Source organism: Sinohyriopsis cumingii, chromosome 15, assembly GCF_028554795.1.
Source record: "Sinohyriopsis cumingii isolate HCF-2022 chromosome 15, ASM2855479v2, whole genome shotgun sequence".
Classification (NCBI taxonomy): Eukaryota; Metazoa; Mollusca; class Bivalvia; order Unionida; family Unionidae; genus Sinohyriopsis; species Sinohyriopsis cumingii.
The window spans coordinates 62,898,664-62,926,651 of NC_142975.1; the positions used below are offsets into that span (position 1 = coordinate 62,898,664).

The following is a 27,988-nucleotide window of genomic DNA, read 5'->3' on the forward strand; positions in this document are numbered from 1 at the left end:
CGGTATCGAGTTGGGTTGGATACAATTTTTGACTAGAAATGCAAGCATTAAAAATTCTAGAATTAGAAATGAAAGCATTTTGAGCAGCAGAGAGACTGAGCCACCGAATGTTTCGTCTAGTAGACCCTTGTATCGAGAAGCAGTTATATAGGTAGATATTTTTCATCAGATAACCCTTCTGGTCAGCGGAGAAAGCCTCTATCAGTGTTTTCTGACTAGAAGGGTTTATTTTGTGAAGACAATACTTCTATCAAGAGTGTTTTCGATAGAAGGTTCTGTTTGACGAAATAGTTGGTGGGCTCAGTCTCTCTGCTGCTGCAGCTTTTAATTCTAGATCATGAGATGATCGAAACAATCTGCCATATTTAGAACATACACACTCAGTATTTAGCATAATAGTTTATTAAAGATTATATATATAGATAAACGGAAATCCTGCACAGGATATATTTGCTGTGAATGGTTTACAGAACTTGTGATTGAATGGAATGTACATGAAAAATGGAATAAAATATCTTGAATACAATATAGAATGTAAATACAGTATAAAGGGTACATATAATATTTCAGCACAAGCTCTGTTTTCAAATGAGGATATCATGTGATATATATATATATATATATATATATATATATATATATATATATATATATATATATATATATATCAACCAAAACTTTTAGCCACTAGCACATGCATCACACGGTGCAACCTCTTCTATAGCACCCTGACAATAGTCTCCCCCACCATTAGCTGGGTAGCTGCAGGTTCTAGTCCTTGTTTTCTTGCCTTTGCATGCATTAACTGAGACACAGGACGAGAATTCAGACCAAGCACTAAATACGCCATCAACAGCTGAAATGGAACAAACATTTTTAATCCGCTTTGCAAGAAAACGGATCAAACATTAAACATGCATATTCCAGCAGTTCAAATGTTTAGTTTTATTTATGATTCTCATTCTCAAAGACGAATTGTTTGTTTTCTTCGAATTGTTTAATATTCCTTTTTGGATAATTAAGGATGGCTGATATATTCTGTTCTCAAATATAATTCTGTGCGAACGTTTTGTTTTCTAGTTAGTGAAAGAAAACAAAATGTGCTCACAGTTTGTATGCATCTTTACTAAATAGTAAATGTTTAATAATAATAATAATGATAATTAATAATAATAATAATAATAATTAATAATAATAATAATAATAATAATAATAACAGACCTTTAATAATTGGGATTACAATTTAATAGTAGTATGTACAAAGCAAATGAAGCTACCTTTTATTTTACCACTTACCACAGGAATGTGTGTTACAACTCTGCTGTTCTTCGGCAGAACCCAAACAGTAAGCCCCGCCGTGGGGTATCGGGTTGTTACAGTATCGGTACCTCTTTTGTATACCACCTGCAGAATGAATGCGTTTTTTCTCTAAAAGAACTAATTCATAGCAGCAATATATATTTATTTGAAGCATACACTGTAGGAAATGTAAATTTAAAAAAAAAATAGTTCATAGAGTAAAACAAAATCGTTTTATGGAAAATAGTGGGAGGCTGACAGTTATAGAGACAAATATTGATTAGGATAATCAACACTTTATTTATGCTAATTTTGGAAACGTTGCACTTCAGTAGTTTAAAATAGAAATTTATTTAAAATTAAAATTATGTAAACATTTCCGATAAAAGTATTCACGTCTTGGGTGTGTCCTCTTAGAAGAGTTCAGACTTCATTTTTCATTTTTTGGAAATGTTAGTTATAATGAAGTAATCCGATGCAATATTACAGTTCATTATCTTTTCTAAGCCTATAGGAAAACATAACTGGATTTCTCTACATTGCAGATTGTTGTACTAGATGATGTAGTACCAAGATTTTATGGCTTTCTCTCTCGTTTTTTATGCTATCAATACCAACCTCCACATGTAACCGAGCAGCTACTCCAGGGTCCAAAATCACCCCAGGCTCCATCTATTGTTCCTCTGTCTGCAAATGGACGTGTTGACTTGGCACCAACACCCTAAACAATATGAATTCATAATCAGTAATTCAGCTTAAATTACTAGTTTATGCTTGTTAATATGATGTCTTGTATTATTATTAATCAGCGTCACATTACAACGCAGTATAAAATATAACATATTCAAACGAACTCAAACGCTATTGCACATTTTCAATATCATCACAGATTCTTTGAAATTGTCTTTGTGTAAAAGTGGAAATAATTCTATATTTTACTTCTACGCAAATATTAATTCGTCTCTGCTGTCTCGCTCTTCTGACTATAATCACAGATAAATAGAAACTTCATGTAGGAAAAAGGCTTACCTGTGGAGCGATCTCAGTAACTGTAGAAAGAGATTGCGTGTCAGTAGCCAAGGTAACCTAGACAAAGAAAGTCATACACGTTGAATATTTTTATTTTTATTTGTCAACAATTCGTGAAGATTTTAAAAATGGTGAAGCAAGCAAACCACACTTGTCTTCCTTTCTGCTTAAACTGGAATTGCAGTGAAACTGGGTTTGCTCTTGTCATTTGGATACTCAGTTTGTGAAAGTGGAGCATTAAAACCTAATTCCTTCCTAGGGATGAAAAATGGATGAATAAAGTAAAATGTACGAAATTGATGTGAATTGTTATGTACGTCTGTACTATTTGCTTAACTTTAATCCATGAGTATCGATTTTAATGATCACTGATAAAGAACATATCAAATTTCGAAATTCACGTTAATGATTGTAGACTCTGATCGTAGAGAGTGGGCTATAAATAGGTCGTTTACTTGGATATTGATTCTGTGCTCTGCCTTGATAATGAACATGTTAACTTTTTGAGGTAGATTCCCATTGGTATACGAGAGCATTGCGGCATATGTGACGTTGGAATGAATTGCGATATTTAAGTCTTAATAGAATCGTGCAGTTACTAACAAGTGGAGAAGTGAACAATTATTCATATTCTATTCCTATTGAGCGGCATTTAATATTAGTCTTGTCGTTGGTTTTGTTTTGAGTTTGAAGCCATTTTTCAGCACCTGATAGGCTATACGCATAGCGGCCAGTAAAGGACGAACCCAAGAAAGTCTCTGTAAAATCCACCGACCTACTGAAAGCTACTGGCAAGCTTTCTCACATTCACACGTTAGCCGAGCCTGAGACTCAAAACCACCACTGGTAAAGGAGAGCTCTTTAGAGCGCTCAACCACGGGTTCCCTCTCAATGGTCTAAAACTACGTAACATAAAGAAGCAAAAGCAGAATGTCTAGTACAACTTAACAAATAGTTTAATTTGTAAGTTATAATATGAAAATTTAAGAGAAACTTAAAGTTGTATTTATCTCTAATAACAGTGTTTAAACTTTATCATCAATATGCTGTCATGTTCACATTTTATGTCTGAGTGCTTAATGGCTTCTTATAGACGTCAGCAACTCAAAAGTTACTATTAGCAAAAGTAAACAAATGATAATGCAAAATGGTAACTAAAGGAAATAAATTGATCTTAAAACAACTTTGTTTGATGGGAATAAATCAGAACATTATAAAAACAATTCTCCTCAGTGACCCGAAGTCAACTAAAATGAAACAAATATTACTAATATAAAATACATAACGAAAAAGTTTGGTTGGTATACTGACGCTATTTCATCAGTCACGATAACAGAATATCGAATTATCGAATACAGTTACTATGTTGTTAAATGTAGAGAAAAGATACTTATAATGTGATAAATAATGTATCATGCCACATTTTGAACCTCTTTATTTTGTTCAAATTGTTCACAGAGAAATACCTTGCAATATATTAATGATCTGTAATGTTTCCCAACAAACAATCAAAAAATTGGCCGGATGGGCGATTGAGACGATGATTTCAATACAATAGTTAACAATGTTGTGATACGATTTATTTATACATGTTCCTTAATCTAAACGAATTCTGCTTAAAACTGCACTAGCAAGAAAGAAGAACGATTTATTTATACAAGTTCTTTAACATTTACCTTACCTAAACGAAGTTTGCTTAAAACTTCACTAGCAAGAGAGAAGAAATATTTATTTATATACAATATTTCTTCTGTCTCGCTTGTTAAAACTTTAAGCAAAATCCGTTCAGATTTAGGCAAAATATTAAGCTCACAAATATTTTGGGATGTACTTTTGCAAGTTGAAAGGTATTGAAATGTCACCTGCCAAATCTATTCTTGTACATGAGGAGTTTACCTTTCAACAGGCACAACTTAAAAGCCCACTACCGGTTGAAACAGCTTAGAATAGCAAACACTGACTGATTGTGCCACAAAATAAAAATAAAATTCACTTTTATGGGCATTTAACATAAAACGGTTTTCCTTCAGAACTTTGTTGTAGTGGATACATTACCGTGCTTTTCTGAATGTTCAGGCGGGCCCTACAATCGGCATCAGTGTAATTGATGTTGGTTCCACTCATAGTTATCTTTACCATGGGACAACGGTCCTGTGGGCAGGAAGTGGTTTCTCCCGGTTGGCGATCATATTGGTTGATGAATTTGAAGTAGAGAACACTGTTAATTGAGTAAGACATATATTCAAGTGCGCATGTAATAGGGTAGGAAACAAAGTTAATAATGTTGCATCCTTTTAATGTTTACCCATAGTATACCTTAGACAAAAGACCAGTCATACGTTTTCATATTTTGCATGAGATCACATGGTATGCTTTCCCATGAGACAGTGGGAGAATATATCGAAAAACGTATGATATCAAACAAGTGAAAGACCATCCCTTAAAATATCAAGCCGAAATAACCACAAATGTTCCATTTTGCTGTCCCAATGGATGTCTAAAACTGGATGAAGAAATTTTCATGACAAGAAAAAGAAAGTATTTCTCGGAGTTTAGCGTTGATATTTATGCCAAGTCGTATGCAACGGGATCTAGCAGCAATTGTTGTAGTACGAAGTGACCTGACTTAGAAGACGAGAGGTGAATAATAATGCGAAATGTTAGAAATTCAACACTTTCAAAGTTTTATCAAAATAACGGTACTGAATAGTTTTTGCCCAAAAGCCATAATTTCTTAGCTAAGTTATACTGCGTAAATCAAAGTTAGGAGGACATGCATTCAGAGGTCAAATCTCGTCTGTTATTATGGAACCTTTGAAATAAGCTTATTTAAGAATCTCATCAGTATAGCACTGCTTGTTAAATTTAATGCGTAAAGATGTGCTTTGTAATTCAAGTAGAACTCCAAAAAGAAGTAGACTATCACAAGGTCTCATCAATCTGATGCTACAAGTCCATAAATTGTGGTGATATTAGTTTATATATTTTTCAAAACCCAAGGTCAGCACATCGGACTGTTTTCAAGGATACTAAACGTTTACATCACATACAAAAGGTAGATAGAGAAATACTCATGCACAATTACGTAAGAATATGTTGAATGATTCTTGAGCTAAAGTAGCTACAAGCAATATCCCACGTGAAGATAAAAAGTTATATTTCAAGAGACATTCCTCTTTCACAAATGCAATGTCTAGGCCTTGGTACAGCATATTCACTAAATTGTATCCGAATTTTGAAGAATGGGTCCTGCGCTATGATTATTGGACGGAGCTGGTATAGTAGGTATTTTATATTGATAAAATAACTTTATCAACTGGATCTCAGAAGACAAAATGCACATTTAGATATAATAGTCGATTCACCTGATAAATGACACAAACATATTTGAAAGGTTGCAAAGCTATGCAGGTTTTAAAGAATTCATGTGTTATGATATAAATGTAATTTTCAAGAACGATAACTCAGTTTACAATGAAGTTGACGAGACAAGCCCTGCTAATGGCACATCTAGGTTTGTATGAACATTAATATAAAAAATAAGTCAGAATAACAAGAACATTAAATGGTTCTCGAGTTATACAGGTCATAAATCTTTTCTGTGGTGCATTTTTAATATTGGTCGCAAAAGGGTTATAACTATTTCGAACCTTGACAAAATCTATAATAGCTTTAGAAGGCAGGTCTACTTGTAATAATCAATTTTGCCAACAAATTGCAACGTGCTATGTATAATGGTTGCAAGGCTACGCTCATTACAAGAAGTGTGAGTAGACGGATAAATGAACCGAGGGATGAACGGAGGGAAAATATAATTGTTTGCAACAGAGGGGGTTAGCTACCACAACGTAAGACGATTAATAGTTTTAATCATCTTTACAATTATCAATTATAACTGTTGTCAGCATGAACCAGATAGCTTTAGCTTTATCGTGTCCAACATGTTACATATATTGAGCAAAACTAATGTGAGCAGAGCTTTCCTTTATTTTGTAAACTGCATTATTGTTATAGACAGTACAACAAATATAGGCTACATACCCATTTGTGCTATCGTAGTAATATTTCTTGCCATCATTAATTGTGCTTTCCAAATCGGCAATACTGCTTGCTGCTATCCAACTACTCAAAGTCGGGGCCCAGTGTGGAAAGTAGGAGTAAAGGTCAAACGCTACTCCTCGAGGAAGACAAACTCCAAATGTTACCCACTTATCTCTGAAATAAAATTATATTATGATTTTAACGTGATATTAAATCCTCTTTCTACTAAAGCGTCTGAAATAGCAACCGATATGTCATATTTGTGCTCAACCAGGAAGGAACGAGGCCGTATCCCACCCATTCAAAACTGAATAAGAGTTTAAGTTCATATTTGTAACAATTTATTTATATATCGTTATTTTGGGGTGTTTAAATGAAATATCGTGCATGGAGTGCTTTTCATTTGTTTTATTTCATTTATTTGTTTACATTTACCGTGCTAATTTGTTATTTAATGTTTAGTTTACATGTTTCCTTTCTAAATTATTAAAACGGTAATTCTAAGTTAATGTGCAACTCATTTTGTAAAAGCCTGTATTTGTTTTCCCTTTAGTGTTATGTAATATTGTATTAGCAGAATAATGTATCATTTTAGTATTGACCGAAATAAGGTCATGTTTTCATCTATGGTCTACCTCTGTAGCAATGCCAGAACTACCGAACAATCAGCCTAATTAGCCACCAAAAGATGGTTATGCTTAAGACATTCCTCAATAGACCAAGCCAAAAGCAGAACATATAATTGCTGAAGAACAGGCTGGTTTCAAAACAGGACGTAGCACTATAAAACAGACCTTTATCTTCAGAGTCCTCTATGAAAAATATCTGAAACATCAACAGAACCTCTATCATGTCCTCATTAACGTCAAGAAGACTTTCGACTAGATATGTCATGCGGCCTTGTGGGCCAGCAGGAGGATATACAACATAGACGCAAAAGAAATCAACACCATAGAAAACATGTATTTTAAGGCGACTAGCAGTTCTTGAAACTCGCAACTAAAGTCAAAGTGAAATAGGCGTGCATTCTCTTACCCACTCTCTTCAACATGTACCTGGAAAGGATAATGTCCGATGAACACTCACCAACCTGCGCAACGCTGATGATAATATCGATGTCTTAACATCAAAGAGTGGATAGGCATGGATTTTGCGAAGACCCAACAAGGAGTGGAGAACAGGGTAAAATAGAGAGAGTGTCGTAAAGTCATCAGATGAGCCCCTACTACCAGCTAGATTACGGTATATATATATATATATATATATATATATATATATATATATATATATATATATATATATATATATATATATATATATATATATATATATAAATGGGTGCACATGTTTGATTGTATATGTAGCATCTTACTTTTCAATTCCATCACTGTATATTTCGAGAGGGTTCGGAATCTGGCGGCTCCAGTGAAGAATATATCTCTTGGATCCACCCAAGATGACCATAAAATCAGCTGAATCAACTCCTGTTAACTGCTCCTCAGCCCCCGTATCTAACCGCGTCATGATGGGATCTGTTATAGCCTCAATACTGTCTGGTACCCTCGGACGGATCTAAAATAACAAAATGACCTCTTTGACTGGGGAACCGTTTCAGATGATACAGACGTTCTCAATAGATGCATGTATAATATACAATCCACAACATTTCTACCAAACATTGACGTCATATGAAAGTTTCATATTTAGTTTCTGTTTTAAGGAATGAAAATGGTGCACTTTTGAAGGTCTGGGATTAACGTCAAACTTTTTCACTCGAGGTTCTAATTGTTAGGAGGTTACGATTAAAAGAAGTTATAAGAAATACTTTTTTACTCTGAAAACAAATCCATTATCTTGCTTTCTATTTGACAAAATAAATACCATGTCATGCATTTCGCTCCATTATCGTTTGTTTGCGTCAAGACCCATGACAGACTATACTTGTGATGATGTATTGGTTATTATATACATTGCCAATTGATAACATACATATAAACAAAACATTCTTGGACATAGAATCGCAAAATTCAAATATGCTACGAATGATTCTCTCTTTGCAGAAATATCAAGTGGACATAATATACCTCGTAGGACAGTATTGAATAAATAAAACGATATCTGATTTAATTAATATTATTGTATTATACTATAATATGCATTTGTTCAAAAATTTACTTTGCGATGGCTTTATTCGTTACCTTTCCATAATCATGTGGACATATCGCCATTTCCCAGTTTACTCTCTTCCTGCATTGGTCTGTAACATAATAATCAAACGGTTTTACAATCTGATTATTAGCAGCGCCAGAAACAGAGCCGTCAACATCTTGGAATGATGCCGCCTTGTCTCCGTCTTCATTTCCGAATCCAATATCCTCCTGGTCTCCATTTATGACCCAGTTTCCTGTAGAATCCTGAGTTGGAAGAAATATCAAAGCAAATACAGTTCTACTTATTGTTGCGTAAACCTTATCAAACAGATAGTAGGTGGGTGCATGTTTCTCATGTGCTAGATCTATTTCCGATTTCAAGACTGAAATAGATGAAAAGAGATGTTGCCTGGGTTTCCGCTTATCCTTTTTCTCCCACACGTGCTCTTGCAATAAGTCTTAAGGAGTCATAGGGGACCAAGCATATCTAAATCCTAACATAAATGAACCGTATACAAAACTTTAAATATTTTAAAGTCACACAGGGCTCCTTATATTAGCAATTAGACCCGCAGAGCTTAGTCCAGACATTTCATCTCGTCACGATTAGATTAATAAGTAATTTGACTGACTTAGTTTCTAATCCAGTGTTTAATCCAGTCAAAAACGACTGAAACAGAATAAGTGTGACTTTCTATACATTAATGGTCTTCTCATAAACTTCTCATCAAACCGATGTATTGATAGCGGACGACTAGTAGTTATCATTACATGTCATATCAATTACAAAGGAAACGGTCACTCGCACTAAATGAGGCGGTCATGTACAATACTAACCCCATCAACAAATGCAAATTTAGCAGCCTTCATGGAATTAACAGTAGAACTGCTAAACCTATTTAGCCTCAGAAATCCTATAGCTCCCATGTTGTAGTAAGGTGTTTTCTTGTATCCCTTAAACCAGATGTTTTCCGAAAAAACTGGTCCGTCATAGTAGATAAATCCTTGCCTTGGACTGGTCCTGCAAGATAAGTAAGTTTCAAAATAACAAAACTAATTAATACTATTATGTTCAAGGTAGCTTTAAAATAATTTAGTCATATCTATACGATGTCTGCAGTGTTGCAATTTAAAGTGATGTCTACAACTGGGGCATCAAGCCGCAAACATGTAGCACGATGTCACACCCAGTCACATTAATCTGATACCAGCCGAAAAGTCCTAACACTGACCTCTTAACGCTGAGCGCCTAACGATTCGGCCGGGGTTTGAACCCGCGACCTCCTGCATCCAAGGCAGATGCTCTAACCACTATGCCATCGGAGTGGTGTCGCTGTTTCTTGTGTAGGATTATATATGAACTTATGAAAGCACTGCACGCTCGTTTTGGCTTAGATTAGAAAGCGCATATTAAGCAATATTATCACCGATAATCTATGCTAGGAAATGAAGGAAGATTCAATCGTAGCAATATAAATTAAAGAGTATACAGAATATTAAACATATTCATGATTGCTGTGGGACAGTCTAGAGTATATTAATCTCCTTTACTTTTCTGTACATTGGCAGATCTTATCACCTATTGGGTTACCTTATGTGAATGTAAATTTGAATATCCACGCAATGTTTCTTGCCAAAATATCGAGTTTCATGAAAGTCAATAGATTTATAACAAATTTTATTTACCTGATTATGTTAAGATACACACTAGTTGGCATGTTCTATCTTTCCATAAATAATCACACAAACCAATGGATCCTCATTGTAATGACCACACTATCCCTGTTATAGCGTATCAAAGTCATGGTTCTCAACAAGTTGCTTGAATTTTTTATACTATTTCAAGATGAATAATTTATCTTAATTTAATTACATTTCTAATGACAACTAATGAAAATGTGATTTCACACTGTTAATAAGCTTGCTTTTCTATTCTTATATAATAATATACAGCAGCGCCATTGAAACAATCGTCAGAATACAATCCCCTAACTGATAAAGTATGTCTAAGCACGAGAGAGGAGCACTGTATAACCAATTTGTATAAACGAATACCACAATGATCGTCGACGCAACAAAACAGTACAAGACTTTCACAACGAGACGTGCCGCATAGCGCGACGTTTGCATCGATGTAGTGTTTTGCTTTAAAACACGCGTTATACGTGAGTGACAATTTAGAACTTAATTATAGTTTCTTCTGACAATTATTCGGGGCAAATATATGATGTAAGCAAAAGAAAAACACTTACAAAGCCCAGTCCTTTGGCACTGATCTGTAGTATTTGACTGTCGTTCCATTGAACGTAAATATAGCTGGTTCACCAATATTGCCGGATTCGCCGATGAAAACACTGTCTTTTATAAACTGTTCTTTGGGACTTGACCTAAACCAAAACAAGAAGCGATTGAGATGTTTTAATATTTCCGTAGTTAAAGGTTCCTGACATGATAAAATTGATAGCTTGTTGTTTAGGATATGTTTGCGATATGACTAAAATTAATTTGGTGTTTGCAAAGTCTCCAATATATAACAAGCACTGCAACATATTGTATTTCTTCTTTCTTTCTGGGTCGCTGCCCTATTCACCATGACTCAAAACAGTTGGATTTTACTCCCAAGAATATCTTAATGTTTTGTCTTTATGTCACACATGCTGTAATGTAGCTATACTTCATGGAAATTATTTGCTTTTCATTTCACAGTTTGAAACTCACACTTTCTGGCATTATTAGCCATCCACATAAATCATCTGTGAATTATCGCATAATCGTGTGCTTCTTAAAGAAATTTAATCAGAAATGAAGAGATTTAGTAAAGACTGACTCACCTGGCATATGTCAGACCTCTGATACTGCCCAGAAGCCTGGAAGTAAAATGTTCAGACAGGTATATTTGTGAAATGATAAATTTCTTATTCATCTTGATATACCACAAACAGGACGAAATAAATATACATTAAAGGTAAAACGATTCACAGGAACACGGTCAACGAGAGAGAGAGAGAGAGAGAGAGAGAGGGGGGGGGGGTGTAGAGAGAGGGCGAAATTTATTTTCCTACGTTAATGCCGGATATATTTCATCGTGTGGTACCAATAACATGATATGTTATCGTGTGGCTATTTGCTTGGTACTGAAGGATGAAATATTTCCGGTATTAACGTAGGAACATAATATTTTCTTCTTGGTATATGCCAACTTCCTCCAGAATCGAAGTTTAGAAGATTAAACTAAATCTTCGGTCCAACACACTCACCCCCTCAGCTGTTGTTCGTAGCATCACCTCACTTTCATAGTCTGATAATGTAAGTATAAGTGACTTAAGAATGCCGTATGATTGGGTTGACATATTCTGCCACAGTAAATTACATTTTTTTCATTTTATAAGCAATTTAAATCTATCTGAAAACAATGCGAGTGCGATTCAGTGCAACTCAGCGGAGTTGTTGTTGTTGTAAGGTTTAACGTCATTTTTCAGCACATGATAGGATATACATGGCGGCCAGTATTAGTGATGGAGGAAGAACCCGAGAAATCCCCGGAAATAACCACCGACACACGAGAAGCTACTGGCAAGCTTTCTCACATACACACTTTGGCCGAACCCGAGACAAGAATCCACGCAGACAGAGGCAAGATGGCAGTGATCCGTAACGGTGAGCGCCTGGTCAGATTTCTTTACCAAAGATTAATTTAGATGTCTGAAATGTAAGGCAATATCTATTTATTTGTCCTGGCTCGAAAGTTACCATTGTTTTATAGTTTTTGCAGGAGCAACTTTCGAAGGGCACAGACAATCAAGATGGAAAAATTATTATAAGGACATCTTTGTTACATGTATTAGGACAGAATTTTTTAGTACAAGTAACAAGATTGAAAATTCCTCTAAATTGTATTAAGAGTAAGTTTTGATTAAATTGTATTAGAAGTAAATTGATAAATCATATTGAAAGTAATTTTCTACTAAAATATATTGAGATTGAATCCATTTATTCGTGTTACAATTATATACTACTATTCAATAATGATTACGCTATTATGATCAAGTACGAACCGTCTTATACACACATTACTTGTATCTCAGACTCAGCACAAAAAAGTACATTCATTAGGTTACGTAAATAGTGAACTAGACAGATTCCAAAGATTCATATAGAGGGCAAATGTGCTGATCTTGCAGAAGTACCTACGTAATAATGTACATAGACCTAGACAATAATCTGTAAGAGACTACGAAGCCTCACTTTGAGATTCTAGCCAACGCAAGAGCTAGGAGCGCGCCATATTTGGCGTTGTCTTAAGAAAACGGGTATATAAGCCCCAGCCACGGGCTGACATCAGTTTTGCTGGCCAGAAGCTCAAACAGGCTTTGTCTTTGCAGGTAAGATTATAATCTATGTACAATTTTTCATAGTAAAAGACCTTTTAGAGTTATAAGAATTTTTAGTGTTAAGATGTTAACCTAACATCAGTACGTTTAAACATTAGATTATTTTAATATTTCTTTACTATTCTTTAATATAATGTATCGGAAAGTTTAATTGTTTGAAGAACTTATATTTACTTATAACTATATTATTGATTATAGTAACAGCAACGTTCGCTACCAACTTCATACTCAGTAATAGTTAATTTGGAAATAAAATACTCTTTAAATAATAGAGTTTTATATGTTGACATTTTAGAATTAATTCAGTAAAATATATTTCAATTACTGTATTAGTCTGAAATATTGAATTTTAGATTCTTTTGCTATTGTGAATTTATTCGATATTTTATTATCTGTATTACATTCTAAAACGGCAGCTATTATACAAGTATGATGTTGGCAAGTGAAAGAATATCGTAGATTTATATGTATTTCTTATATCCGTAAATTGAGCTTGTTGTAGTTTGATATTGAAATGTAAGTTTATATGTTGAGTATTTCAATAGAGTTTTGCTGGCCAGAAGCTCAAACAGACTTTTGCCTTTACAGCTCGATCCGTGTACTCTCTCATGCCAAGCTTCCCCAACATGTAGCTGTATTTCCAACATCAACAAGTGACTCCTCTTTCAAGAGGACTGAACTTCCTTTCTTTCCTCTCTCTCTCTCTCTCTCTCTCTCTGTCGATTTTTGGAAACAGATTGACTTAGAGTTTACGAAACAAATCTTCACATAAAAGCTGGTGGAGAAATCTTTTCGTAAAACATGCAAAATTATGGGAATGATGACATATTCACATGATTTCACAACACAAAATACAAGATGAACACTTACGATGAATTAGACATTTCAAACCAGCCACCACGAATCCATGCATTCTGGTTCCAGTTGTTGTAAGCTGGAAAATAGACAATCGTAACCATCTTTCACGTCAAAGCCCAGTCATGCATAATACAAGTAAAATAATTTTTTTACAAGAGTTTCATATTTCTAGCTTATCATAGGTTCCGAGAATAATCAAAATATGTTTCAATACAATTATGTCTGATATCGTTTGCGTAATAGGTGGGGCAATCGCAGCAATTAATTTTCATCCACAAACAAATGAAATGAAAGCATCATTGACATAGGTAACCGTAAATCTTGTTTTGAAAAGAAAATTCCCTCCAAATAATTAGTAGTATGAAAGACTTACAGGTGAAAGAACGTACACGTTCCTTTTCTTTCCTTTTTTCATTGCTCACAACCCCAAATGTCGTTCCGAAACCAGGAAAGAAAAAAAATCTTACTGGATACGTCGCCTTAGAACATTGAAACCAAGCGGTTTAAACCAAGAAAACTAGAAAAAGCTATTCACAAATAAAAAATTACCTTTTTGTAGCCGGCATGTTCTCTTTTCAATAATACTCTTAATTTGCTTAATAGTCACCCACTAACCTATAATTACAACTATACCAATGAAATATCCGGGATATAATTTGCGCGTACATAAATTTACTTAAAATAACAGATGACGCTATGGCTCATCCATTTCTAGGTCAATATAAAATATATTTCAGCATCCGCAACAAATCATGTTCATGTATATTACTAGAAACATTTCAGCTCATTTATATCTGTTTCACTTTCTCTCTTCTACTTTCCCTATTAGAATTTATGTTTGTCTGTCATTGACCTCTTTACCTGTTAAACCAGTCAATTTCACTTTCTTAGCGGGTGAACTGCTGTTGGTTGGATCTTCCAGTGGATTATAGTCATTGCAGCAAAACATTTGTCCATCAGATGCTAATTTGTTGTCGATGAATAAACCCTAGATAGATATAAAACATATAACATGCTTGTACTGTAAAAAATACATTTCAAGAATAAATGATAATGTGTCAAAACACACGGATCAGCAGTAAATTCAATATACAGTGCAACCTTCTGCAAGTGATACATCCTTTACCAAAGTAATGTAACATTCTCGAGCGTTGTCAACAAATGTAACACACTCGACTCATGAGTAATTGATTCTGATAAGGAAAGCATATGTTATAGAGAAGTCATTCTTATCTGTTTCCTTCTTTACCGATTATATCGATTCCTGTCCATTTCCAATAAACTAATTACTTTAATTAAAACATACAAATATGTTACTCCCATCATTGCTTTTTTCAAAAAGTAAATACGTGCATTTCTGAATGTTTCAATATTTATGTCTCTTCCAGGTATTAAACTAAATGAATTCGTTATTAAATAACATATTAAAATTCAGGTTTTGTTTTTTGTAAAGTACTTACAGATTCATATCCGTGTACTACGTTGTTTTCGAATAAGGAAATAGCTGTGCGGCGAGCTTCCCCTACTGCCATAAAGTTTTCGGTGGCTGATAGACCTAGTGGTGATTCTGGATAAATATACCAAATTCCTTTCCCCTGAATTGATGAAAAGCATTCTTATCAAAATTGTGGTAAAATACATGTATTCACAAAATTCATTAGACCGACAAAAACTTAAAAAACGCAAATAATCCAATCATTTTGGTTTAGGTTAGGAATAAAAACCGGTCTTCTTGCAGGAAGCAACATTTTTGTAAAGCTAAGTTTGTATAATTTTACCCATTTCGTAAGTTAACTAATGATTGTGTGCGTTCTAGGATGAACTTTCTTGTCTTAAAATGAGTTGCTCCTGATTTTATAAACTGTATTCAAGAGAAGGAAATTCGTGCTAAACACGTGGACAAAACAACGTACCTCACCACCAGCACCAGCATTGTTTCTTAGGTAATTCAGAGGATTGGTCATCCAGTATGATGTAGGGTCACTACATAAAAAAATCAGAAATTATAATTTTTCATTCATGTAAGAAAAGTATCGTTATTTTCAATGTCTTTTCTAAAAAATAAATTTAAAAAAAGAAATAAAAAATGAACACAACAAGTCATTGTATAATTCAAATGCAAAATTTGCAAAAGATAACCTCTAACTCACTGAATTATTACAATAGTTTTATGAATATAAGAAAACTTAGCAAACGTTTTTAATTAATGTTTGAAACATTTTTACACATAAGAAACATTCTTACACATAAGATCAAAACAAAAATTGTTTTTTTCAGTAACATAGAAGATTCCAAAGTAAAGCTGCACGTTTAACTCTGAGGATGCACATTGTGTTATTCATTACGACATAACAAGTTTATTGCAATATAGTCTAATAAACTTACCTATCAGATGGGATGAGCTTTGCCCTCAAGGTTCCAAGAGCCAAATTTCCATCAAATGTATTATACTTTTCCCCACCATCCTCCAGAAAGTAAGAGTGCCCAAGAGAGCGATAGCAAACATTGTCCTTTACCTATAACAGGATAAATGTAACGCATTAATATTTATATACAGACAGGGTCAGCAGCAGAAGAACGTGACATGACTTAATAGAGATCAATTTAAAAATAACATGAACGACAAGAGGAAAATGCTCAGTGTGTATATTAACCTATATATTTTTCAACAGAGGAAGCCTTTTATTTTCAAAGTCCCTAGCGATTGAAATAAGATGTATAGCATATTATGAATAAATACGTTGTTTTTTAAAAAAAATTGGAAGACCAATGTGGGTGTCATAAAGAGCGGTACATAAAACTAATACAACGAACATTTTAGGGACGGTCGAAAATAAGCCGTGCGAAGCAGAATTCACTTCCAGCGTACGTTGGGTATTTAGCAAATTCGAATGTCTTAAGAGTGTATTGTTGCTTTAAGTGGCTAGTAAAACGTTTCTGGTTGATATTTTGGTGCAAGGTAAACGAAATAGTTGCATAAAGTAGACATTTGTCACGTTTGGGGTTAACCGAATATGGATTTTTTCCCCCATGAAAATGTGAGAATTTGCCGGCAATTAGCTGGGCTTTCATCTCTGCCATTTATGGTACTACTTAAGGTACTGGGCCATTTTATCTTTCTTTCAATGCTTATAAATTTTCTCTTCCTTAACGAAGTTTTTAACGCCTTTATAATAATACTTTAAAATTACCAAACACATAAGTTAACATTCGGTGCATTTCGCTTTTTGTTATGGATTGTCTATAAATTAACTCCTAATTCAGTTCTAGCTGAAGACAATAAGCATACAACATATCACAAGAACTGACACGCAATTCGACTCAGGCATGCTACAAATGCAATCAGCTAGCAGTTGTTCTATTTGTTTCAACGGAACCAATTCCGTTTGTGTGACACAAATTAATTGGCAATATGAGATGTTTCGTAAGAGTAAGGTTTGTTACAAGCGTGCCGATTCACTGTATATCCGGAAGACACAAGGGAAACGCCACAAATTATAATTAAAACCGGAGTTTTGATTTTAGCGATTTAGTTGTAAATAAATTTTACTATATACTGTACATAGTACAAATTTTAATGTGACCTCCTCTGCAAGCCAATTTTTTGGCTGCCTACCCAGTTGCTTCAGTCATTAAAAGATAGCTATAAATTGGAATGTTTGCGATGAGATAATTTATTTAATAATTCCAAAGTACTACCAATAGATCAGTTCGCATAAAAACTAAAATCTAGGTTATTGTTTGTATAATCAACAATGGAGATTTTGCAAGTTACACAGTAATCTGACAATCTTTCAACAATTCAAATGCATAAATTAGTTTTTATTTCCATCAATGAGAGGTAACTACTTAATATTAGCGTATTAGCGTAGTAAATTGGTATCGTGATATATATATATATATATATATATATATATATATATATATATATATATATATATATATATATATATATATATATATATATATATATATATATATGTGTGTGTGTGTGTGTGTGTGTGTGTCCTGATACTGTCACCATGTACTCAACAAGTGAAGGTTTGTGTTGGAAAGTTTTCTGTCGTTTGCATGGAGGGCGGGTCCTCTAAAAACAAGGGAACAGTCTTTTACGAGTGGAATTATGTTTTAGACTACAACGGGTTCCTTTGTACAGGCAATGAGCATTTTGTACAAACAAGATGCTTTTACCAATACAAGCCCTGGATTGGATTAGATCAATCAACGCTTAACAGGGTCTAAACCTGAATTGTAGAATCCAGAACCTGTACGCATTTACGCCGATGTTTAAAACTGGCGTAAATTTTAGACATCAACTAAATTTTGAGTCTGGACAAAACTTTAAGACTAATTTTGACGAAATGTAAGTCTGATCAGAAGTAATGTAGGTTTGATTTCACATGAACCAAACAGTCTGAACTCCACAAACAGACTAAACTTTAAGACTATTTTTGGTGACATTTGAGTCTGCTTAGGCGGAACGCAAGTCGGATCTAAATCACAAGAACAGCTAGACCTTCAACAGACTTATACTTAGGTCCAGAACTGAGCTAAAATTGTCTAACTGATATTTAGGTGTAACTTACAATTCCCGAAATCAAACGATTCGACATTACTTTAATATTATGTTGATGAAATTCTGATCCAGTTATTCAGTCTAATCTTTATTCTTAAAGTGTTATTGTTGATAAAGAGCATGATTTCGACGACCATTTAAACAAAACTGGGAAAAGATATGATTCTAAGTAATTACAGATAATAGCTGCAATAATGTACCTGTTATCCCAAAAGGTCTTGTAAATTACATATTCGCAAGCTTTGATATTCAAAGGGTAAACCTGAGAAGTGTGACGTCTAGAAACTGTAGAGTCTAAAAGATTAGGGTATGAGGGAAATACCCATCTAATATTTTGGAAGTAATAAATATGACATATAAAGAAGTTTCACTTTTATTTGACAAAATGAGATCTCTTACCAATACACCGTGAGTTCCATGGATCGTTACACATCTAGCAAAGGTATGGTGTATACTGTTCTCCTTGAAGTAAGGTTTGTTGGTGTAATTTCTTGTGTCTTTGCACATATGGAAGTGAAGGGGATATGAACCTGGAAGGAACGCGAATTAAAATATTTAAATGTATATCAGTCACATGTCTTGATCCAATTTATGTCAGTAATTTTATGGCTTGACCGTCTCAATACTCATGCAAAACAAACGTCTTATCATTAGTATAGTCATTAAAAGCATCGAGTCAACTAAATCTAGAAGAAAGACACAATAAAGAAAAGCTCAACTCAAAATATTACAAATGCAATTGGTAAATTTAATGATGATGTTTTAAGGAAACCGCTCTGACATATCTTGTAGAATTTACATGCAGAAGATTCTTGTATGATTTTCTGAACTTTAATGCATTGCCATTATTTGTGTTTTGTCTTTTTGTTTTAAATTTTCAACAAAAGCCATAGACGTCACAAGTAATCCTATGGGGTTATTGGGAAAAAAGACAAGAAACGCATTCTTGAAAACTTCGTTAAATGTACGAATATAATCATAGCCGGTGTAAAGTGAAGAATAATTTCGTATTTACTTAAAACATGGTATTAAAAAGCAGTATGGTAGATTGATCTGAGGGATAATCATAATATTGTCCTTAATCATGTATTTATTGTGACCCAAGACGGCTTTTAAGCTCGTATACCTATATCGGTCTGTTGTCCCATGTGATACAGTTCAGCTCCTTCTACTCTCCCATTCTTAAAACCGTATAAAAACTGAAATGAAACCAAAGTATATGCATGAACGGATTCTTGTCTAAACTATCTACAGCAGCAGAAGTCCACCTTCTACGAGGAAAATGACGTAATGTCAAGGAAGAATATATTTTTAAAGACATAAGTTTATGGCAAATATGTACAAAGCCAAATTTTATGGTCATCATGAATCTAGCGTTAATTCCGGGCGAGAAGATGAATGTATCACATTTATTGACAAGTATTATGAACATATGCTGAAACTGTATATGATATAAAATGCTGAAATTGTACATGATATAAAATCAGCTTGTACCTTGATATGTCCCCCAAACGTGTCATAGTTGAAGTTGCTGCACTTTCCTGGACTATTGGCATCATTGACGTAACAACTAGCCTCCATTTTGCCCTCAACAATAATGTTTCTGCTCAACAGCGCCACCTCTGCTCTCATGTCTACTACTCCATCTTCTACACCGCCCCAGTGAGTGTAACGGGGTGGCACTGGTAATGGGAAGAAATCAACCATTTATCAATGTATGTAGAAGATGCCGCGCGAGCACCAACACTGTCTCCTATTTTTGTACATACTTATTATCGACCCTGCTTAGCACATAATGCAAAACTATGAAGAAGAAAGTGTTGACATGCACAGAAAGTGTATCACTTGTTTCTTATTAAAGCTGTTCGGCACTGGCACGCAGTTTTTTCTGTAAATAATATTTGTAAATAGTGATAGACACTAACACCATCTTTAAAGTTGTGAGTAATACTTCAGTCAGTGATAAACATCGTGTCCAATGTATATTCGTGCGTTTATTACCTTTAAAGGTGTATTATAGATCAATAAACAAAAACATGTTTCTCTACCTTGTCAATTGTTAGTTACATTTGTATTTGCAACTATTTACAATTATATGGAAAGCACGATGATAGCGTTTATAATTATCAAAAGCGTAAAGGTTTACTTACAGTCTATCCTGACTTGCTTGTTGCTACATGAAGAACATTCTATTATTGTCCCCTCTTCCGCCTGGTTCCAATCATAATCAGTGGAGGAAATAACGACCTTGTCCCCTTGAATAAGATGGGATGAGATTTAAAGTACACGCTCATTCATTATTATTATTATTCTTCCTCCAGACAGGCTAATAGATTGTGTATGCCATCATATCAATATGCAAAGAGGAATTCTACAAATTCTTTCTTTATATTCACTTAGCATCCATTTAAATCTTATGGCACATTTTACCTTTGAACTAAACATGATGTCCTTCTATTCGAACCTCTATGATCATTTCTATGTCCTTATACTTACTGAGCTGAACTAGACCAGGTAAAACTATTGATACTATATTTGTATTTATTCTGGCTGATGTTAACAGAAATAATGGATTATTACAGCTCTATGCTGCTAAGGAGCTTGCTGTTGATGTCTGGTGTATTTAAATTTAGAGTGGTTTTGAGTACATGTATGCATGTCCTAACAAACAAAATGATTATTACCAATATTCCATGTGGTGACATAATCGACGAGAGTTATTATGGGATAGGCGGCGAAAGTAGTAAAGATGAAAAAATTCTGTTTAGCTTTCCAGGATTCGTCAGAGTCAGTCAAGCTCTCCACAAGAAACTTCAGCCCTTTGTCCCAAAGAGTCAAGTCAGCGGTGGCAAGACTTCCTGAGCTGGAAGGAGGAGTGATTGTCTCTTTCACCACGACACCAGTGGAAGCTGCAATAGTATAAAATGTTTATCGTCTGGCACACATACATACATGCACGCACGCACGCACACACACGCATACATACATACATACATACATACATACATACATACATACATACATACATACATACATACATACATACACAGACATGCAGACAGCAAAGCAGAATGAACCACTCTAATCAAAATGGTCATTTGCAAGGAGATACTATTATTAGAATCATGTATTGAGAAGATAAATGACACATATAAACCATTTAAGACTACTTCTCTATTGTATTAAGTAAAACAATCACTGATAAACTTTGCTCTTTCCTTAGGAACAATGAATTATAAAAAGTGCGCGTATTTTTCCCATTTATAATTTAAGCTGCTGTTTGGTATTTGGAAATGTTCCTGAACACGTTATAGGGATGCAAATTCAAAGGACTTGATTGGAATTTTTTGTATTATTGGGATTTGCATCAAATTTAAGAATGCCTGGGAGGCGTGAAACTAATAATAATTCACTAACGAAATTGAATTTGGCTACAAACATTTCATTTCTGCATGGAGGAAGGCTCGATTTCTTATAAATTATGTTTATGTTAAAATGTGAAATTTTACTTTTATACACTACGGCTGCGTATGCATTCGTGTTGTTGCTGACTGTCCTGAGCTTGCTTGTGCCTGTCACACTTCCAAAAACTAGAGTTTCAAATACGTTGTAGATTTCGGTTAAATCGTAGGTCAAGATCAAATTCTTTCTCAGCGAGAACAAAAGCACCTCGTTGTTTGCTAATTCTGTGAAAAGAGAAACACACAAATAGAATAATAATTTCATCGTTCAGATTTAATTTCACTCAAGATGATCGGAGGCTCTACCTATTCTGCATTCAAACAAGGATTTCTTGTACCCACGGTTGAAATGAACATGCACAATTTTAGACCTAATCAAATAAGGACACTCCTTTTGAATTTACAAATTTAATTTATATTCTTTATAACCTAAAATTAGAAGAAAACAATCGTTTGAAAGCTTGACGTCGATAGATATCGCTCAAGCGTACCTATAATCATTTTTCGTAAAGTATCCCGCCTTTCAAGTTGATTCCAAGAGTAGAACCCAAACACTTCAAATTTCTTTTTCACAGGCTGATTTAGGGTATTGATTTCGAAGACGTATGCTACAAGGGCGTCCATCCAACTGTCAGGATCGTTGGTTCCATCCACCTGAATGAGAATGTAAGGATGGATTAATATATATTTATAGAATTTATGTTGGTGTTTGCACCGAGACATGGAAATCCCAGTCAAAGGGTTATATTTCTGTCTCCCACGAGGCTAGGCCATGTGGAGAGACAAATAATGTAACCCCGTGACTGGATTTTCTAGTCTTGGTACAAATACCGACTTAGATTATTTTCCTCACTGATCTTTTTTCAATTAAATTAATAGTACCCGGCATGTTTGCAATATAGCTAGCAAATTCAACACGCATAGTATTAATGAGCTAATAGTATGGCCTCTCACTTTATGTAAAGGTCATTGAGTTTTATGCTATTTTATGAAAATATGAATCATTTTCTAAGTGTAATCTAGTTATATATGCCAGTCCTTGCAAAATAAAACAAACCAAGGAAAAAGTCATAATTGTTATGTGTTGGAAGTATTACACAACAAGCGGCTTGGAGAAACGTGCTATTGTTATATCAATACCGCCCATTAATATGAATATGTTAATGAGATCAATTAGAAGACCTGTTGACAAAAAGTACATATATTCTACGCCTGAGAAAATAGAAACATAAAACATTTGAGACTATTACTGTATTAATACATTGAATCGATGTATGTCATGCTAGAATAACTATAAATAATTAATATTTTAAATGGATAACATATAACTTTCAACAGAGCTAATTTGAAAAACGTACTATGGCAGAAAACGGCACCATACTTTGTAGTCCAAGAGGCCTACTGGATAGAGTTTTAATCAAGTGTGTAGTAGCTGAGGAGATTTGAAATTCATGATTTTCTTGGAAATTTATATTTTCTTTCATGGAAATAGCAAAGGTGTAGCTATCGCTATTGCAATGACATACTACAAGGAAATCTTCTTGTGGAATAGCGTGGGACCTGATGAATTATGAGTCTAGTTGGTAGGTGCATATGTTGTCATTCGAAATGGCATTACTGTGTCTGAGTCATCTGGGGCGGAGTGTTGATGTTGGACAAAGTTGAGAAAACCAGCATGACATAACACCTTAATGGTTTTGTGCCGGCTTTGCAGAGAGTATGGATTTCTGTAGCCAGCGATGTGTATAGCCTGTGTGCCTCTAACTCTACCAAAAAGCTCAATGTCGTGTGCGTGTGTGTGTGCGTGTCTCAAAATGGTTTGTTTTTTGCGTTATTAGAGTTGCAGATACTTCAATTGCTTTATTAGTGAATTTCGTTATGATATGTATTCGTTGTTTTAGGTTGTTGTAGGTGTTGTTGTTGTTAGATTTTATAACAATTCCGTAAGGCACAACATATAACAACAAAGGTATCTTCTTTGTACAAGTATTTCCTATTGCGTGGACACCATGACCGAGACGACCGGACTGAGATAACAAAACTGAGATAAGAAAAGTAAGCTTAGCAGAACAGCTAGATTTCTTTGCCGCATGGGTGAAAAATAGTTGGAAAGAAATACAAACAGATAACAAAATTAATCGTAAAGATCAAGCTAGATAGATGCAAACGTAGAGATGGCTAAATAAGTAAACTGATAAATATATTTATATTCTACTTTGATTTATAGATTGTTGAGCATAAGTCAAACAATGAACACATGCACGTTAAATGCACTTCAGAGAAAACTGATATACCAGTTACGAATAATCCTTGGAGGAAGACAATACATAGTTCTAAACTTTAGCATGATACTAAACGCTTTGATTGAGAAAGAATAGAGGTAAATAAGGCTCTGATGTCAGTTATATTCGGTACTGGGAAGAATAATTTCTTTTCCGTTTTCCGATTATTCTATCAAAACGGACCAGAAATGCATGTGTACATGCACCCAAAGATAAGTTTCGATAAAGACACTATTCTGGTGGAGCCAATAGCAGATATTCCTATTATTGGTTTGACTTTGACCCCAACACAGGCTTGTCTCTAGCATTGCAAAATGTTCTTTGTCATGCACGATATTTGCGAAACAAAAGACCAAATATGATCGTCCGACCTCAATTGGTTAAACAGGGTGTAGAATAAAATTGCGTTTTCAAATTACCCATAACAAGGTCAGACTAATCTGATCTACTTCATATCAGGGCTGTATACGGAATAGAATCATAATATACTAATTTTGCAGTAATGAAAAACTAAATAAGGTCACCCTCTCTCAGACGGTGTTGAAGACAGTTTGGTTACAAGGTAGCCATTCGGAAAAACGCTTAGATCGCGATTGGTTGTAATAAATCACGAATCTTACAAGACATTAAAGAAACATCTGCTGGATATTTTCAATTTTTCACATACGCTATGATCATAAAGAATTCCGTTTGATTTGGAGAGCTTCTGTAGAGTTCCATCCAGTTTAGTCCAGGACAACTTTCTCTTCCCATGAACCTCCAGTGTACCCCCGCTCTTCACTAAAATTGACTTTCCAATTCCTGAGAAATCACCACGCTTTCCTGTTAAAAAAAACCACAAAAATGGGGAAATGGGTAAATGAATCGATCTTCGTCATTGTTATTCAATGTCACTTTTGTTATCGATCCTCTATATCCTGTTCGATATAAGTTCATCTATTCATCTCTTGCACTTGCATTATTTCCTGTTTATTCATCCTCCAACGTCTCTTCTAACATCACACTAATAGGCAGTTACATGAAATGCAACCTATCATACAAAAACGATGGTAGATATATTGCCATTACCTTATTTGTCATAAAGTGCCATTACTCTCTTGGTCGTAAAAGTAATATACGATAAGACTTCGACACTTGAACCTATTATGTACATAATTAACATTTGAAAGTTTCTATACGTTTGCGTCAAAGATTAGATCAAACTATTATATTTTGTCTATCTCATCAATTTATTTCACCATGCATTTTCAACTCTTTTGCGTCTAATCTAGTATGTATTGTTCACACGTAATGTGCATTTATGTCTTAGATATGAATAACACGCAGAACAATTAAATGAATCGATGATATGTTGGGAAATTCAGTTCTTACCTGCAAGTGTTACATGAACGTTTCCTTGATGAAGACAAGATTCACTTCCAATGGTGACCTCTCCTGATATCTCTATAAAGTTTACTGTTAGCGTGATATCCACGTTCGGGCTGAATACCAGCTTCCCACTAGAGGTCACTACGATGCCTGTCAGGGTAAGGGATGATTCATCTAGGAGTATGCCCGTGTCGATTGTCACATTTGCGCCAACAGTTGGCTGAATAATAATAATAATAATAATAATAATAATATGTTGCAAAGTATATATACGCTATAGGAGAGAGAGAGAGAGAGAGAGAGAGAGAGAGAGAGAGAGAGAAATTGGATAACACCAGTAGCAGATACACAATACCTAGATAAATAAAAACGATATTATACATTGATGAGATGGTTACACCGGTCAACAATGGAAAATTATCACAACATGTCCGATGTTCCCTTGATCTTCCCCAGGCTCACGAAGGATAGAAATGTTTCGACCCGTTTTGTAAATTTCATTTGCACATGGCATTTATGTTTATTTTTTACCTAAGTAGTAATAGGTGATACCCTACGGACAAGGGGACGTGTATGTTAAATTTACGGGGCTGTACCCTACGGACAATGGGAATTTAACATGGGGAATTTTAACATTGGATGTATAGTGACAAGGGATTGGGACTGTCTAGCGTCAACAAATGTTGGGACTGTCTAACGTCAAAAAATAGTGGGTTTGTATAGGGTCAATAGGAATGATGACGTCACGGTACTAGACATTGGCAAAAATGTTAAATTCCCATTGTCCATAGGGTACAACCCCCCCCCCAAAAAAAGTAACATGATCCCGCTGTCAAATGTTATATCGAATCAGGTCTCTTATTGCAAATTTAGCAAATAAAAATAAATTGAATACAATTGTTATATGGTATAAAAAAATGGCAAAGTACGCAAATGTTAATGATTTGGTTTGCGAATACTTAGATCTTTCAATCTATCTTTCACATTTAAAGTTAATTGCAGACTGGTAGATTTTAGTGTGAATAAAAATTGTTTCTATTGATCTTGTTTTCAGGTAGATTTCTGAGATTCATTGTTTTTACACATGGCTACGACCATCATCATCATCATCATCATCATCATCGTCGTCGTCTCCTTCATAATATCATGTACTTTTCGTAATAACGTATACCATGCATGTTTCGATGTTGCTATGATGTTCACAGCTCTTTATTAATACCCGAAGCCTCTTGTGAGTAAAGGCACAAGTTTCTGATTTTTTTTCTTTCCATTTTCCGTCGACTGTATCACTCTTGTCATTACTTCTAGATGCAGACAGTTTCGCTATTAAATTAGTTTGAATATGCTTTTGAATACCTATCTGAAAGCTACTTACCCAACTGCCTTTATTGAATTTATGTATGTATTATAGCGAACATATCCGTTAGCAGCCAATAAAAGTGGTACGGTCAGTGAAGAATAATGGTGTTGAAGACATAGTAGTGGTGGTGGTGGTATCCCTGCTCTTTGCACAAAAGTACAAATTTTCTTCTTCATATTTAAAATATGTAAACCAAAAACCAACCAAACCAAGCAAAATGGATTCCTAACCTGCTTCCCCTTCGGGGTCGATAGCTACCGCATTTTGTTAGATAACACCTATGCTCGCTGCATATATAACCAAACTGAAACAACAATACAACCCCCTTAGCCGATTAAATGTGATAATGTGAAGGCAGACATGTTTGGAATTGTAGATGATTACAGGAATAAAATGTTTTCGATAATTAATTATCCAATAAAAACACATGATTTAATGTTTTAAGACTTTACCGACACCGTTTAAAGAAATCCGGATTAAAGGATGTGGAAATGCGATCAAATAACAAAGAGATAAATAGAAAAGAAAACATTACCTTTCCTGAAGACCACGTTGTCGGATCTGACCAAAATTTAAGAGATGGATCTTCATGTGGACAAGTGACTACAGCGGCCGTTTGTTCATGTGTTGCTAATAGCAGGAACAACGCCAACATATGGAACGAGATACGACATAATGCCATCATCAGCGTTCAGCAGTATTTTGCGGGATAGGATTAAGCTGCTTGTATTTATACTGATGATTTCGATCGCTATTTGTGTGCTTTGCCACGTGCCTGATGACATCATGTTTCTCTTTCTTTCATACTCAACTAATAATAAGATCATACAAAATATTGGGTCCGGGTACTGATGTACCGTTCTTGGGCACACGTGTATCAGACGTAATCACCTCGGGCGATTCCTTCAATTTAGTTTAATTATACTTAACAAGAAAGCTTTATGGGTTAAAAAAGTTTGCCTAGATACGTGACGTACAACTACTAGGTCTAGTTTCGACTGGCTGATGCTTCATACATTTCACTGGTAAACATTTGTCGTTCAAGTAATCAGTGAGGAGAGTTTCAGGGGCGTACAATAGCGATTTTATTAGTGTGTCTTATACCAATTAGGGTGTGTACGATATTTTATGGTTTTGTGCCGCTGGCGTGGTTTGTGAGAAGATAATAAATAT

At 34.6% G+C, this 27,988-nt stretch overlaps 2 protein-coding genes across 2 annotated transcripts in view; both read right to left on the minus strand.

The window, feature by feature from the left end:
• Positions 1 to 680: 680 nt before the first annotated feature.
• LOC149781940 (cell surface hyaluronidase-like) lies at positions 681 to 11,442 on the minus strand. The gene is made up of 11 exons (XM_089935036.1): positions 11,351 to 11,442; positions 10,772 to 10,906; positions 9,357 to 9,540; positions 8,568 to 8,783; positions 7,742 to 7,941; positions 6,370 to 6,543; positions 4,384 to 4,546; positions 2,329 to 2,385; positions 1,918 to 2,020; positions 1,297 to 1,404; positions 681 to 856 (listed from the first exon to the last, which is right to left on the minus strand). The coding sequence occupies exons 1-11, from the start codon at positions 11,440 to 11,442 to the stop codon at positions 681 to 683; spliced, it is 1,608 nt and encodes a 535-aa protein (XP_089791162.1).
• A 295-nt stretch (positions 11,443 to 11,737) lies between these two features.
• The window catches only part of LOC149781941 (cell surface hyaluronidase-like), a 31,962-nt gene continuing 15,711 nt past the window's right edge, over positions 11,738 to 27,988 (minus strand). The window contains exons 2-15 of the mRNA XM_089935037.1: positions 25,459 to 25,675; positions 24,755 to 24,909; positions 22,297 to 22,459; positions 21,854 to 22,030; positions 21,029 to 21,253; positions 20,495 to 20,599; positions 19,839 to 20,026; positions 19,471 to 19,543; positions 18,744 to 18,874; positions 16,154 to 16,284; positions 15,682 to 15,751; positions 15,229 to 15,363; positions 14,630 to 14,756; positions 11,738 to 11,817 (exon numbers count right to left, since the gene is read on the minus strand). Coding sequence (XP_089791163.1) covers positions 11,738 to 11,817; positions 14,630 to 14,756; positions 15,229 to 15,363; positions 15,682 to 15,751; positions 16,154 to 16,284; positions 18,744 to 18,874; positions 19,471 to 19,543; positions 19,839 to 20,026; positions 20,495 to 20,599; positions 21,029 to 21,253; positions 21,854 to 22,030; positions 22,297 to 22,459; positions 24,755 to 24,909; positions 25,459 to 25,675 — 1,977 coding nt within the window. The remainder of the gene's footprint in view (positions 11,818 to 14,629; positions 14,757 to 15,228; positions 15,364 to 15,681; positions 15,752 to 16,153; positions 16,285 to 18,743; positions 18,875 to 19,470; positions 19,544 to 19,838; positions 20,027 to 20,494; positions 20,600 to 21,028; positions 21,254 to 21,853; positions 22,031 to 22,296; positions 22,460 to 24,754; positions 24,910 to 25,458; positions 25,676 to 27,988) is intronic.

Excerpts from the sequence above, each read along its gene's own strand:
- LOC149781940 (XM_089935036.1), bottom strand. The coding sequence starts at position 11,442 with ATGAATAAGAAATTTATCATTTCACAAATATACCTGTCTGAACATTTT. Across the intron at positions 10,907-11,350 it reads AGAGGTCTGACATATGCCAG|GTCAAGTCCCAAAGAACAGT; the intron begins GTGAGTCAGTCT and ends GTTTTGGTTTAG. Across the intron at positions 2,021-2,328 it reads TTACTGAGATCGCTCCACAG|GGTGTTGGTGCCAAGTCAAC; the intron begins GTAAGCCTTTTT and ends CATATTGTTTAG.